General features: G+C 35.5%; 2 protein-coding genes and 1 pseudogene across 4 annotated transcripts; 2 read left to right on the forward strand and 1 right to left on the reverse strand.

Annotated features, from left to right (window-relative positions):
• The first annotated feature begins 2,091 nt into the window (after positions 1-2,091).
• LOC132644431 (two-component response regulator ARR2-like) lies at positions 2,092-4,737 on the forward strand. Its single transcript, XM_060361027.1, has 5 exons — positions 2,092-2,221; positions 2,382-2,534; positions 2,666-3,052; positions 3,160-3,236; positions 3,718-4,737. The coding sequence occupies exons 1-5, from the start codon at positions 2,092-2,094 to the stop codon at positions 4,735-4,737; spliced, it is 1,767 nt and encodes a 588-aa protein (XP_060217010.1).
• An 817-nt stretch (positions 4,738-5,554) lies between these two features.
• On the forward strand, positions 5,555-8,871 carry LOC132645659 (ribosomal RNA small subunit methyltransferase, chloroplastic-like; annotated as a pseudogene).
• Positions 8,872-9,065: 194 nt separating this feature from the next.
• Positions 9,066-13,962, reverse strand: LOC132645654 (putative F-box protein At1g49610). Of its 3 annotated transcripts, none has more exons than XM_060362761.1 (4): positions 13,872-13,962; positions 11,912-12,911; positions 10,421-10,639; positions 9,066-9,525 (listed from the first exon to the last, which is right to left on the reverse strand). In XM_060362761.1, exons 2-4 carry the CDS (start codon positions 12,773-12,775, stop codon positions 9,223-9,225), a joined length of 1,386 nt encoding a protein of 461 aa, XP_060218744.1. In that variant the 5' UTR covers positions 12,776-12,911; positions 13,872-13,962; the 3' UTR covers positions 9,066-9,222. The 3 variants fall into 3 exon arrangements, with proteins under 3 accessions (XP_060218744.1, XP_060218745.1, XP_060218746.1); XM_060362762.1 differs by having other exon boundaries at positions 13,768-13,905; XM_060362763.1 differs by having other exon boundaries at positions 9,449-9,582.
• Between the last annotated feature and the right edge of the window lie 65 nt (positions 13,963-14,027).

A 14,027-nucleotide genomic window follows, 5' to 3' on the forward strand; every position in this document is an offset into this window, starting at 1 on the left:
ATTAGGCCAAGGTGGAGATTTGTAATGTGGCCTTATTTTGAAATAAAGTATTATGCTTGGAGCCAAAGTTTGCTTGTATGGATGAGAATTTTTTTATTATTTTTCATTTTCTTTTTCCACAACTTGGAGGCCAAGTTTGGCCCCTATAAAAGGAAGGCATTTGCCTCCATTTGAAGACACACCAAAAACAATTCAAGAGCTTCTCATCTCTTAACTTTGTCTTATTCTTCCTCCCTTTCTTTTTATTTAGAGTATTATTGTAAGAGAGTTATGTGTTGGGAAACACTTGTGTGAACCCTTCTTTGGAGTGATCTTGTGAGGTTATTCTCTTGGGATACTTTTGGGTAGGGGTGTACATGGACCGGGTTGGTTCGGATTTTTTAAACACCAAACCAAACCAATTGCGTCGGGTTTTTTTAATTTATACACCAAATCAAACCAATAAAATTCGGGTTTTTCAACCTCGGGTTTTCTCGGGTTATTCGGTTTTCTCGGGTTTTTCGGGTTTTTTTTCCGGAATAGTCTTGATACAAAACATATAACTTTTACTTCAAATATTTTTTTAGTCCTAGTAAGATACAACTATATAATTAAGGTGTTTCATAAGAAAATAACACAAAATGTGAGTAGAGTGATGACATTGTAATAAAATATTCAACAAAAGATAATAAAATCGGTTAAAATAAATATTGCTAATTAATAAGCCATAAAGAAAATGATCATAATCTAAAAATACTAAGTCATGCTAAAATAAGTACGGCTAATAAGTATTAATTACACGACAAGAAAAAAAACTTAAGTTATGTATTTTCACTCTCTAAACCAATTATACAAAACTAAAGAATAGATACCCAACATTATTTTCATTCCTAGTGCTAGTGGTAAATTGAATTTCTTTTGTTAGTATTAGTGTTGAGTTGGTTTTGGTGAACTTTATATGAGTTACTAACATCCATAGGATATAAAACTTATTGACATTCAAAATTCTAAGTTCAAGCTTGAATAATATGATAATAGATAAAAAAACTACGAAAAATTTAAGAAATATTTATAAATTACACTACAAATAAATATTTTTATGTATAAAATATTTTAAAAATTGAATACATGTAATGTCGGGTTGGTTTGGTTCGGTTTGACTTTTTTTTAGCTAAAACCAAACCAAACCAATTATGAGCGGTTTTTTTTTTTTTTTCAACACCAAACCAAGTCAAGCCAAACCACTAATCGGGTTTTTTTCTCGGTTTGACTCGGTTTATCGGTTTGGTGCAGTTTGTCGGTTTACTTTGTACACCCCTACTTTTGGGGTAATTAGAGTATTTACTCTAATTTTGTACTCTCTATTGTACTCTTGTTGATATAGTGAAATTGCTTCTCTCCGCTTGTAGACGTAGATCACACTGACCGAACCACGTTAAATTTGTGCCTCATTTATTTTCTTTACTTGCTATTGTTATCAACTAACTATTGTCTTTGTTATTGTCATTATAATATTGTTTGGCTAAATTTCTCATTACCCGGGTTACCGATCCTAACAGTAGTTTTATTCTCTATACTGTGAAAGTGTATAACGCACACAGGTGTGTACACAAGACAAGGTAAAACATTAATGTGACGAACCATGTCCTAATTAGTTTAGGGAGTGCAATTATTACAAATATATATGGAAATCACAAAGTTTATGGCATACTTTTGTGCACTTAATGTGAAAAATAAGAACGTTAATCACCTCTTTAAGCCAATACAAAGAATCTACATTCTTGAAAAATAATAATCTCTCGCGGTGTTCGATACCTATTTTATGAAATTTCCTTGTTCTCTTATAAACCGACAGAAATGTTGCTTACCCCCAAACTTCCTCCCTTTACTTTCTCTTTCTTACCCTTTTTTTTTTTTGGGGGGGGGGGGGGGGGGGGGGGCAGCAGGGGGTGTAAGGAAAGTAGAAATAGTATAAAAGCAATTAATGGAAATAATTTGTGTTTCCCGTGCTCCTACAAAATACAACGTCATATCCCTATTGCCACCTTAGCTCCAAATTAGAAATCCTTTTAACTTTAACATAATAAAAAAAATTAAAAAAAAAAAAAAAACATGGACATTCAGGGAGTTACTGCCAGTTCATCTGATATGGGAACTAAAAGAATGTGCATACTCCTAGTCCTTGATGATTCTACTTGTCATACTATTGTTTCTGATATGCTTCAAAACCAAACTTATGAAGGTATATATCTACTACTTATAAAGTTTCCTGTGGAAAAATTCATCTTATTCTGCTACTCTTCAATGGATTCCATAAAAGTTTCTACATCTTCCTTGGAATATTGTTATCTTAGTTCAAAATAAAGTTAGTAACTTGAACTCTTATCTTTCTGTTTTATTAGTTTTGCATGTTGGAAAAACAATGGATACTTTAAATGCCATTTGGGAGAGAAAGAACATCCTCAGTCTTGTTCTTACAAACATCCACAGGCTAAACACAAATGGGGTTGACATCCTTCAAATCATCAAGAACAAACTCAAATTTCCTACCATTTGTAAGTGTTTTCTAGTTTATTGTATCGTAGTAATATGTTTCTACCATCTATTTCTTAGTTCAGAGTTTGTTGGTGTTTAGTTGTTTTTTTCCACCAAGATTTTATAAGGGGTTACTCATTCTTTTCCACAGTAATGTCACATGATGATACAAGATATGAAAATTACGTCCAAGATAGTAGTGTTGCAGCATATGTCGTGAATTTTTCAAACACAGATGAGATGAACAAGTTTTGGCAAATGGCATTGGAGAAGGAGAAAGGTAGAAAAGCAGCAGTCAATCAAGAAGAAAATGATGATGAAAATGCTTCAAGAATGCCTCAGAATGTAACTGCAGAGACAAGTACAGAAAACGCAGCATCTGCTGATACTGACGCAGCAATAAGGGCTCATGATCTGAAGGGCAAGCGAAAGGCTGACAGTCAAGAAAATGGAAACATCGAAAAGAAACGAAGGGTTATTTGGACTCCAAAGATGCATAAAAACTTCTTGCAAGCCATTCAGCAGTTGGGCCATGAAAGTAAAACATTTCCTCCCCTTCTTTTCCCTGAGAGTTAATTTGTTCTTGTTCTAAATTATGTTATTGACACTTGACACTGTTCTTTTTTTCTCTTAATTTATATCCAGAGGCTGTTCCTAAGAAAATAGTTGAAATTATGAATGAGCCTGGATTGACTAGAGAACATGTTGCCAGTCATTTGCAGGTGTGTTTTCATTTATATTATAATCTGAATCCCTTTGCTATTACTTGTATCAAATTTTCATCAGATATGCTTTCCTGTTAACTTTTCCTTTTTCTCCATTTTTCTTGCCACCTCCTCACTCAGGTGGAAAGCAAATAAACTTTTTCTTTGATGACATTGCTTTTTTTTTTTTTTCTTTTTTTCTCTTTTAGGAATTTTCCAAAATAAGGAAAATTTGAATCGGTAAAGCGTTATTACTACAACAGATCTCTGAGATTAATGCATGACTCTCCCGTTTTAGTAAAGCACATGATCAAAGAATTTAATATCTAGCAAAATCTGTGCCATTAAGAGCTAGAACCTAGCACTTGTCCCTTGATGCGTGTTGTCACACAGATGTTGAATGTCTTTATTCTCATAATCATGACATATTAAATTCCTCCGATATACTATTATGGTTAAATTTTAATTGCTATTAAACAAAAAGAGTACTTATTTGCAGAAATATCGCATGTCCCTTAAAAGAGCTCAAGAAAGTTCAGGTGCTTCCATCTATGACCAAATCCCATCACATGATGCTAAAGAAAAATGCTTTCAAGTTCCACCATACCTATCTTCTCTAAATTTTAGTGCTTCGCAAAGATATTCTCATTCTATACAACAGCCATATCAGACACAGTTCCAGCAAGGAACTGGTGGCATGAACTTTCCAACTTCTGGCCAAATGGGCAGTTTCCAGCAGCAGAACAGTCTATTGGATTTTGCAAATTCGCAACAAGCAGATCATAGTGGCCTAATTGGACAGCATTCAACATTTTTGCCAAGAATAGCTCATGGTAGTAACTTCAGGGTGTATGGTGACATGAGAAAGAACATACTTTTCAGCATCCAAAGTGGAAGGATAGGAGGAAATACAAACCACACAAACTCAAATTGTGGTTTGGATTTTATTGGTTTTAGATTGAGCAATGATGGGAAATCTGTCAACTTTGGTCACAAAGGTTCATCTTGTGCTGTAATCCCAAATAAAGCATATTCTGGATTATGTTACTCAATTTCGGAGGACTACGTTCCCAAGCAGCAATCTTCACCACCATTCCTGGAAACCCCTATTGAAAATAACTTAACTAAGTGCTCTTCAGTTCCACCTGAAAATCTCACATTCAATCATCCTTCTAACAACATTTCAGAACAACAGCGTCTTCTACTATTCGATAATGCAGCGAATAAATTATTATGTCAAAGCACAGAAGTGCCTGGCAGCTTCATAAACCAAGAACAGCTTTCAGCACAGCATCTTGAGGACTATTCTGCAATACGTTTTGGTGGTGAAGTATCCGTGCCGCCACTTGAGAATTATGGGAATTACGATTCTAGACAGCAACAATATTCTGCAGCAGAGTTACCACAAGTAATGCTTGAAGTCAATAGTTTAGGTACTGAAATAGACATTAAGTCTCTGCTGGAAACAACAGAAGACAGAAGTTCACAACTATTTTGGGAGGAGAATGAACTTCTTTAATCTTGCTGACTCAAGTTTTATCCATTCAAAGTTGTATAGGCTGTTGAAAATAGTATTCACAGTTGTATAGGCTGTCGAAATTAGTAAACCTAAATGTTTAAATGTCTAGGTTCATATGTTTGGTGTTATCCATATGACTATTATTCCATCTAGGGGCATGGATGAAGTTCATAGAATATGTGTGAAACTATTTAGTAGTTTTATATCTGGAATTATCCTCTAGCACCTATATAAACTCAAACACCCTTATAATGTCATCATATAAGAGTGGAGTTTTTCTCGTAATATGAAGTGAGCTTAATGTCTATCACTATCTTCTATTCTCTTTGTGCCCTATGATATTATAAAGGGTCCGCCTTATATTTCCAAAATCCTGGCCTCTAGATCCACCCCTGGTTCGAGCCAACGGTTTGGAGTCTCTTGTGGTAGGGAGCGCCACCCAAAGATGGGACTTTTTGGTGCGAATTCAAATTAGTCAAATCCCAAAACAGGTATTGAACACTAAATAATCCTCATTTGATTCTCAGACTAAATTATCATAAAATTATAATTTTAAAATTATAATCCTTAGACTAATTTATCCCAAGAGATGTGAAAAAATAATCTCAATGGGAACCGTCAATCAAACATAATATAATTTTATCTCATACTTTATTCTGGAATATCCCATCTTATCAAATGACCCCGACATGCGATAAAATAGCAGGGCGGTTAAAACCAACTGTTTACGAGGTTAATTTATAAGTCTATTTTGCCCTTGAAAAGCTAAACGAAACGGCGACAAGTTCATTTTTTGCAAAGGGTAATCTTGTCTTTTCATGAAAATCCCCATGGATAGTAAACCCATGAAAGAATTAAACAGAGGAATAACCAGAAAAAACTACCAATGCATACTTTGCTACATTCACTGCTGCCACTCTCTTCAACGCCAAAGCCTCTACTCTTGGCATACGATGGACCCTTTGTTGCTAATAGCCGAAAACCCAAATCCCTTCATGCAATAACTGCAATATCTAAAATTAAAAGCGAAACAAGAATCGATAACAAGGCTGATGAGGATGACTATTATGCCACTCTCAAAGCTCTCAATTCTAAAGGTCGTTTTCCAAGAAAATCACTTGGCCAGGTATTTACTGCTTTTTAGGAGCTAATTCCATCATATTTCAGTCTTTTAATTGATGGGTATTGTTCATTGGGACATTTCATCGAACAGACAACTGGGTATGATTGGGTGAGCTGGTGTGTGTTGGTTTTCAATTCCATAGAGCCTGTTTGGCCAACCTTTTTGGAGGCCAAAATGTTTTTTTTTTTATTTAAAAAAAGGTGAGTTGTTTAGCCAAACTTTTGAAAAACAATAAGTGCTTCTGGGCGTAGAAGAAACTCTTTTTTGGAAGCTAAAAATAGCTTTTTCCCAAAAATATTTTTCTTGAAAAGTACTTTTGAGAAAATACACTTAGAATCACTTTTTTAAAAGTTTGGTCAAATATTAATTGATGTTCTAAAGTATTTTTTAAATTAATTAGCTAAACACGAACTGCTTCAGAGCAAAAATATTTTTTTGAGAAGCACTTTTCAAAATAAGCTGAATTTAGAAGTTTGGCCAAATAGGCTAGAGTGTGTTTGATGCTCTATGTTTTTTATAATCTCAATTCTATTGTGAATTGTAGCACTACATGCTGAATTCGTCGGTAAATGAGGAACTAGTTGCTGCTGCTGATGCGCAAGAAGGAGATTTGGTGGTTGAAATAGGGCCTGGTACAGGTTCCCTTACAAATGTTCTTGTCAATTCTGGTGCCACTGTCCTTGCTATTGAAAAGGTTTGTTCTTTTTCACTATCAGTATACTTCTGATTGTTTTTCTTTTTGGCCCACGCATAGAGTTAATGTTAGGATTTTTTTAGTCTGGTTAGAGGAGTCTTGTATGTCCCTAAGATAAGTTTGAGATTTAAAGACAAATTAATTATTATTGGAATGACATGGTTTAAATAGCACGGAATGGCTACAACCGACTAGCTTGGGATTAAAGCATAGCGAGTGTATGCCCACAGAGTGTGTGTGTGTGTATGTGTAATAGAATCATATAACATTGAAAATGTTAAGACTTAACAAACTTTGAGGATATATATCATTGCATGAACAGTTATGAGGGGAAAAAAGCTTTTCTATCTTCTGTTTTTCATCTTGTTCCTTTTTATTGTTGACTCAATTGTTCTCTTTTTCAATGATTTAAGGATCCCTACATGGCAGCCCTTGTAACGGAGAGATTTTCCAGTTTGGACTGTGTAAAGGTAACAAATTTAGCTCAGTTCTCTCCACTTTGAGTGCAGGATTGAAAGTTAATATTTGAGAATATAGTTCCTTACCCAATAAATGTTTACGGCGTTACTCCATGCGTCAGTGGCTTCTATTGCAAAGAAAATAGAAATGTGATAATATGACCACTGCATCTATAGGTTTTGCAAGAGGATTTCACAAAATGTCATATATGCTCCCATATGTCCACAGTTTCGCAAAGTGGAAGAAATTCTTCAGATGTGAAACCGCAATATGCAAAGGTGAGAATCTGCATTCATTTCTCAAGTTCTCCTTTGAATCTAGGTGTAGGCATCTGCTGGTACTATTCTTCACACTTTTGTGCCCTTAAGAAATGTGTTTAAAGTGCAAATTACCAATGTCTTCAATATCATGCTAACAGGAGATGTACATCCCTTTCCTTTTCGCAGGTAGTCTCCGAATTACCTTTTAACATAAGTACAGAAGTAATTAGCAACTTCTTCCCGTGGGTGATATCTTCTCAGAAGTAGTTTTGTTACTCCAGGTTTGTTTATCAGTTTAAATATGCTTCCACATTAATTGATCACTAATGCCAAAAGTAGGTAGTAGGAATTATTTGTGGATATTGGCAACGGTGGAACAGTTCTCTTTTTTTTTTTGTTTTTTTTTTTCTTTTTCAACCGGACAACTAATGTTGTGCACAAAGACTGTTGGTTGTTCCCCTCCTCGATCTGGATTAGAATTCACCGATCAGATGTACAAGATTATCGGCTGAAGCAATAAGACTTTGGTCAGAAAGTTCATCTTGTGCTGTAATCCCAAATAACGAGTATTCTGGATTATGTTACTCAATTTCGGAGGACTACATTCCCAAGCAGCAATCTTCACCACCATTCTTGGAAACCCCTATTGAAAATAACTTAACTAAGTGCCCTATTGAAAATAACTTAACTAAGTGCTCTTCAGTTCCACCTGAAAATCTCACATTCAATCATCCTTCTAACAACATTCCAGAACAACAGAGTCTTCTACTATTCGATAATGCAGCGAATAAAATATTATGTCAAAGCACAGAAATGCCTGGCAGCTTCATACCCCAAGAACAGCTTTCAGCACAGCATCTTGAGGAATATTCTGCAATACTTTAGGTACTGTGGTGATGAAGTATCTGTGCCACCACTTGAGAATTATGATACTAGACAGCAACAATATTCTGCACCAGAGTTACCACAAGTAATGCTTGAAGTCAATACTTTAGGTACTGAAATAGACATTAAGTCTCTGCTGGAAAGAATGGAAGACAGAAGTTCGCGAACTATTTTGGGAAGAGAATGAACTTCTTTAATATTGCTGACTCGAAGTTTATCCATTCAAAGTTGTGTAGGTTGTTGAAAATAGTAAACTTAAATGTTAAATATTAACTTCTAGGTTCATATGTTTGGTGTTATCCATATGACTATTATGAAATCTAGGGGCATGGTTTTGATAATTTCAATGTGGAAGTTCATAGCATGTGTGTGATATTTAGTAGTTCTATTCTAGAATTATCCTTTAGCACCTATATAAACCCCCTTATAATGTTATTATGTAAGAGTGGAGTTTTTCTCATGATATGAAGTGAGCTTAATGTCTGTCTCCCTCTTCTATCCTCTTTGTGCCCTATGATATTATAAAGGTCCGCCTTATATTTCCAAAATCCCGGCCTCTAGATACACCCCTAGTTCGAGCCTGGGGTATGCAGTCTCCTGTGGTAGGGAGCGCTTAACTCCCCAAAATGGGACTTTTTGGTGCGAATTCAAATTAGTCAAATCCCAAAACAGGTACCGAATATCGAATAGAAAATTTAAAAAGTCCAATGTCAACCAACTTACATAGAAAATCAACCATTAATCTGCCATCACACATTCGACCAGCTAAATCATGATTGAAGGTGTGCACTTTTGGAAGCTGTCCGTTCATTCCACAAAATTGAGGCAAGTGTCTATCTATGTGTTTTGCCGTAAATATTTACTTGAGGCAACATAATATATAATCACGAGAAGCATCGTAGCAATATTTCAACAAAAGCAACATTTACCTTCACAAAGTAGCAAAAGTTCATCTTACAAAAGCATGTTTGAACCATTCAATATGTCTGACCTTGCAGAAATAAAACGTAATCCATACAGCCGATGTATATTATTCAATCGGAGTACTAAATGACTTAATGTTGTCAGTTGAGGAGCGTAACGACTGCCTGGGAAGAAGCCCTAGGCAGACTTAGTAACCTCTGAGCTACTTTTAGCAAGGACTCTGGTGAATTTGCATCTACCCCCCTTTTAGCTATGATTACGAGATTCTCTAGTACCCTCCCGTTCTTCAAAATGAACTCCAGAAATGGAAACACGGAGTGTTGTGCCACAAATTGGGTAATCTTGACTGTCTTCAAATGATTAAGTAAACATTTGACGTGCTTCGCTTGTGATACTAAGTAGTTTGCGCCATTAGAATTGCTCGAGTCTTCTGTGCCGATTGGCTAGATAGAAAAACATTTCCAAGATAAAGTTTACTTACATGTAGATAGAACCAGAAACTGAAAATACAAATGATCTCCAGAAGTCAGTAAGAGGATCAGATCAATGGATGTATAATTAATCTCATTTTATGTTAATGAAAGCATGGATTACTTCTCTGACAAGAAGAGGAAAATGGTTATGTTTTGGTAAATCGAATTTCAACTCAAGAAAATGTAATGTAAACTAGTATCATTTTTCTTCACAAAGACACTGTTGGAAACTGTAAACAAAATGTTAGACGTGATTAAGCGTCCAAGTTCATTTCTATTTGAGTTGTCCTATGTGTTAAGTTGAATGTGTGTTGTGAAAATTATAATCAAAGTGTGTTCTCGAGTTGTTATAGATGGTCCATGTAAGTAGGAGTTCACGGACTGACGTAGTAGCTATACATACATATGGGAGTCTAGTACTGTGTCCTTTTGTAAGATTGGAGCTGTTGAAAATGTTATTAAGTGCGCTTTGTGGTTATCTTCCTCTTTGATCCTTTTTAAGCCTTCCAAAAAGTAAGTATCGTTTGAAATTTGTGTTATTCTCTTCTTCCATTTATAACATAGCGGTAGCAAGAGCCTAGTTCAAAACAGGTGTTCGATAAATAAACTGAACTCATCCCAAGTAAATGAATTTTCTTAGTTCGTGTATTAGAAGATTAATATAAGAATGCATAAATTGATCTGTTCATGTATTTGAGAGAAAAGGGAAATATAGAATTAAACTATGAACATGTTAGAATTATTTTCTTAGTCAAGGGAATTAGATTGACAGAGAGTGCTCTTCTCCCCAAATTTCTAACAAATACTCTGGGCAGAATATGTCAGATAAGAAACAGAGAACACGAAAAGTTTAGGAAATGTGTACCTCTTCCCATAATGATAATAGCATCTGTAGGTCTGATGAAGCTTTTCGCAGGCTAAGGCTAGATCCCATGTCTATTATTAGCATCTGTAGGCCTGGTGAACCTTTTAGCAGGTTAACTATCCCCAAAAGATGGTCTTCCTTCATACGTATATTTAATGTGACACATTTGTGAGTTGAAATCTGAGATGGAATCCGTCTCTTCTCCCTTAGTGCTAGAACCTTGTACAATCAAAATCACAGATCCAGACGATAAAAGGTAGTACAGTAGGAGAAGCAAGTCTGATTTGAATTTCATGACAAAGAAAGTGTATAATGTGCAGTCAAAATATAAACACAGCCAAGTAATTAATTTTTAAACCTAACCATATACTAGAACATCAGTAAACATGATAAACTTCTGGCTTGCTTCCGATAGGATCTATACCAAACAATGTGCATCGCTGCATTCAGTATATACAGATCACAGGAGCAATCAAACAATTTATGAGCATTAAGATTGATTTACTTCTTCAAATTTTATCAGTCATTCAGCTTCCTTATCTTCATGGTACATTCTATTTTTTGCAGCCTCTTCTTCATGTTCGAGTTGAACAGAACCTTTATTCATTGAGAATGATAATTAATTTTGTAGAAGAAGAAACATTAAATGACGAACTCTGTCACATATTGCACATAGTTGCCACAAATTATATAAACATAAGATAAAGTGGCTCTTCCATGGTAGGAAGTAAAAAACTTTTAGCCAGAAAACCAGTGTGGATCGAGCTGTCCCTGGAAGAAAAATATTCTGCCTTTCTGGTGGCTGGTGAGTTTGTCAAGAAACTTTCTTGACTTAGCTTTTTCCAGTTTCATTGTTGAAAATTCTTTAAGTGACAAGGGACAAAGTTCCTTTGCCAGAACAACTTTGTTCAAATTTTCATTTCCATCCATTTCTCATTCACACCTCTTAAAAGCCCAAGATTTCCGAGGCCAATGGTGAATGGAATCAGAAACTCGGTGGATAATGGGCCGCCTTCTACTCTTCTCCACTTAAATACGAGGCTTTGGTCTATGGCATTGACATGCGCCTAACCCATACAACATGTGTTGCACTCTTACCACTAGATGAAAGCCCCGGCAGCTTTGGAATGAATACTGTTTTGTTCCATAGAAAAATTAGAATAACACTATCTCTTGAAGTGATAAGATTTTGGAAAGTAACCTAATGCTCAACAATTGGATGATCCTATGTAAGATCTCTCTCATGTGTTTGGTTGAGTACCAAGTTTCTACCGATGTGTTTGATGTATAAATAGTCATGCCTAGAAAGAAAAATATCAATCCGAGAACTAAAAGCAGCTACATTGATTAATTACTTCACCCTGCTCCAAAGGTTAAGACACCCAATATGTATATTGATCAAAAGATACCCAATTTATACCTCACAAAGAAAAAAAGAAAAACAACTCTCAAAGAAACACTAGATACAAATGACTTGTTCAGAAAACTAACCTCAACGCACCAAGTGCCCAAAGTTAAGCTCTCAACATGTTTAAGGCTCCTAACTAACTCCATTAGGTTTTCCTGCTGCCATTTCAAGTTCTTTTGTGTATCGGAATGAGTTAATGGACGGAAATTGAGGGTGGCATGAACAACGGATGGCACATTCATCAAAACGCACTTTCTATAAAAAACTCCTGACAAGTGCAGAGACTGCACATTGGGGGCTGAAATTGTCATGACGGGACCAAGTTCATACTGATCTGGTTCAGCCTCATGTACATTCAGCACTCTTAAAGAAGGAGAATCAAAATTCAGATCATCATAGCCGAAGCACGCATACAACTCAAAGAATTCCAGTTTTGGAGCACCCGCCATAATCTTAGGAATGGTTTCATCCCACAACACCGAGACCCGGAGGGTTAACTTTGTCAACAAGTTCCAGCTTATCTGCTTATCAGGTCTAAACCTGCAGCTATGCATCCTCAATGTCTTGAGCGACGAATTGCAATACACACACTCAGGTGGCGACCATACGCAACCGCCTGAATCAAAATCTAGAAAGAGCTCTTCGACATTATTCTTAGCAGCATACATAATCCATCCAGCATAGTCTTTATGAGAGCTAGCATCCAAAAAGAGACGAATTCTAAGTCTTCTGATCTTAGAAGTGCCACGAGAAAGTAAGGTCCGATTCACGAAGTACACAAAATTCTGATAGGTAAAGGCGTCAAGACTAAAATCAAGCTCCTGGATAATAGTCCACAGGTGCCGCCAGCGTTTGGAGAGAATGGCTGTTCTGACAACATCTTTCATGGTCAGGAATGAAAGGATGTGAAGCAGTATCCATTCAGGCAGCTCACTAAGTCGATCCATAAGGGAAAACAATGAACTTTGAGGACAAGATCACTAATTTATTATTGCAAAATCCTCTTCACTCCATGTAGTTATCCTGATTGCTTCAGGAATATGGTCAACAGGTGAGTTTATTCCACTGAAGGATTAGATTGTCCTGATAAAAGGAGAAAGTGTTAATCTTTACCAACAAACAAGAAAAATAAACAGTGATTACAGCAGACTAATAAGAGACAAATCAACATCATATCAAGCTAAAATCAAACAATGTCAAGCTATGAACACATTCTTAAAACACCAACACGATTATATCAACTACAGCACTCCCTTCGGTTCAAAAAGAGTGTCCACTTAGCCTTTATTTTTTGGTTCAAAAGAGTGTCCACTTACTAAATCGAAAAAGAATTAACCTTATTTTTTCAGATTTTCCCTTATTAAGTGTTAAGTGACCAAATCCAATGTCCTATTTAATTAGGGGCAGTTTCGTCAAATTACTTATTTTTGCCTAGGAGTATGCAAATGACTACGTGGACACTTTTTTTTAACCGGAGGGAGTATAACTTAACACTCAAGAATCTGCAACCCCAAAAGTTTTAATCTTTATCAACAAACAAAAAGAAGAAGAAGAATAGATGGTGATTACAGAAGACTAATAGGAGATATATCCCATCACATTCAGCTAAAATCAAGCTATGAAGTATAAACACATTCTTAAAACATCAAAACACGATTATATCAATTACAGTACAAATTAGCAACGGTCAAGAATCTGCAACCCCCAAAGTTTTGATCTTTATCAACAAACAATAAAAGAAAGAAAATAGATGGTCATTACAGCAGACTAGTAAGAGATAAATCACATCATATTCAGCTAAATCAAACAAATTTCAAGCTATATAACACATTCTTAATACAAAAAATCTCAAGTATATCAAGTACAGTACAAATTAGTAATATTCAAGAATCAACAACCCCAAAAGTCAAGATGAATGGATCAATGTCAGCAAGTAGACCTTTTTCTTATGACTTGGGATTCTTGAAAAAAGCATATGAAAATCAAATCAGAAACACCATAGCTACTGCAGTTATTAAAGGAAAAGCAAGAAGAATAATTTACTTGAAGGTGTCAGTAGAGTGGAGCAAACTAGTGGTACCCAAAAGGCCAAAATAATTTTTTTTTACTTAATGGCCAGCGTGGAAAATAGATCCTTCTATTTCTTTATTTAATAAAAAAATTAGGTGGTGGGTTTGGTATAGTCTTGGTTAAATTGTC

The sequence above is a fragment of the Lycium barbarum genome, chromosome 6 (genome assembly GCF_019175385.1).
Source record: "Lycium barbarum isolate Lr01 chromosome 6, ASM1917538v2, whole genome shotgun sequence".
Taxonomy (NCBI): domain Eukaryota; kingdom Viridiplantae; phylum Streptophyta; class Magnoliopsida; order Solanales; family Solanaceae; genus Lycium; species Lycium barbarum.

What these genes read in the sequence shown, in the direction of transcription:
- LOC132644431 (XM_060361027.1), top strand. Translation starts at nt 2,092, where the DNA reads ATGGACATTCAGGGAGTTACTGCCAGTTCATCTGATATGGGAACTAAA. An exon ending in ACTCAAATTTCCTACCATTT is followed by an intron (nt 2,535 to 2,665) that starts GTAAGTGTTTTC and finishes TCTTTTCCACAG; the next exon opens with TAATGTCACATGATGATACA. An exon ending in ATGTTGCCAGTCATTTGCAG is followed by an intron (nt 3,237 to 3,717) that starts GTGTGTTTTCAT and finishes ACTTATTTGCAG; the next exon opens with AAATATCGCATGTCCCTTAA.
- LOC132645654 (XM_060362761.1), bottom strand. Translation starts at nt 12,775, where the DNA reads ATGGATCGACTTAGTGAGCTGCCTGAATGGATACTGCTTCACATCCTT. An exon ending in TGGGCACTTGGTGCGTTGAG is followed by an intron (nt 10,640 to 11,911) that starts GTTAGTTTTCTG and finishes TGATTGTACAAG; the next exon opens with GTTCTAGCACTAAGGGAGAA. An exon ending in TATTATCATTATGGGAAGAG is followed by an intron (nt 9,526 to 10,420) that starts GTACACATTTCC and finishes TTTTCTATCTAG; the next exon opens with CCAATCGGCACAGAAGACTC.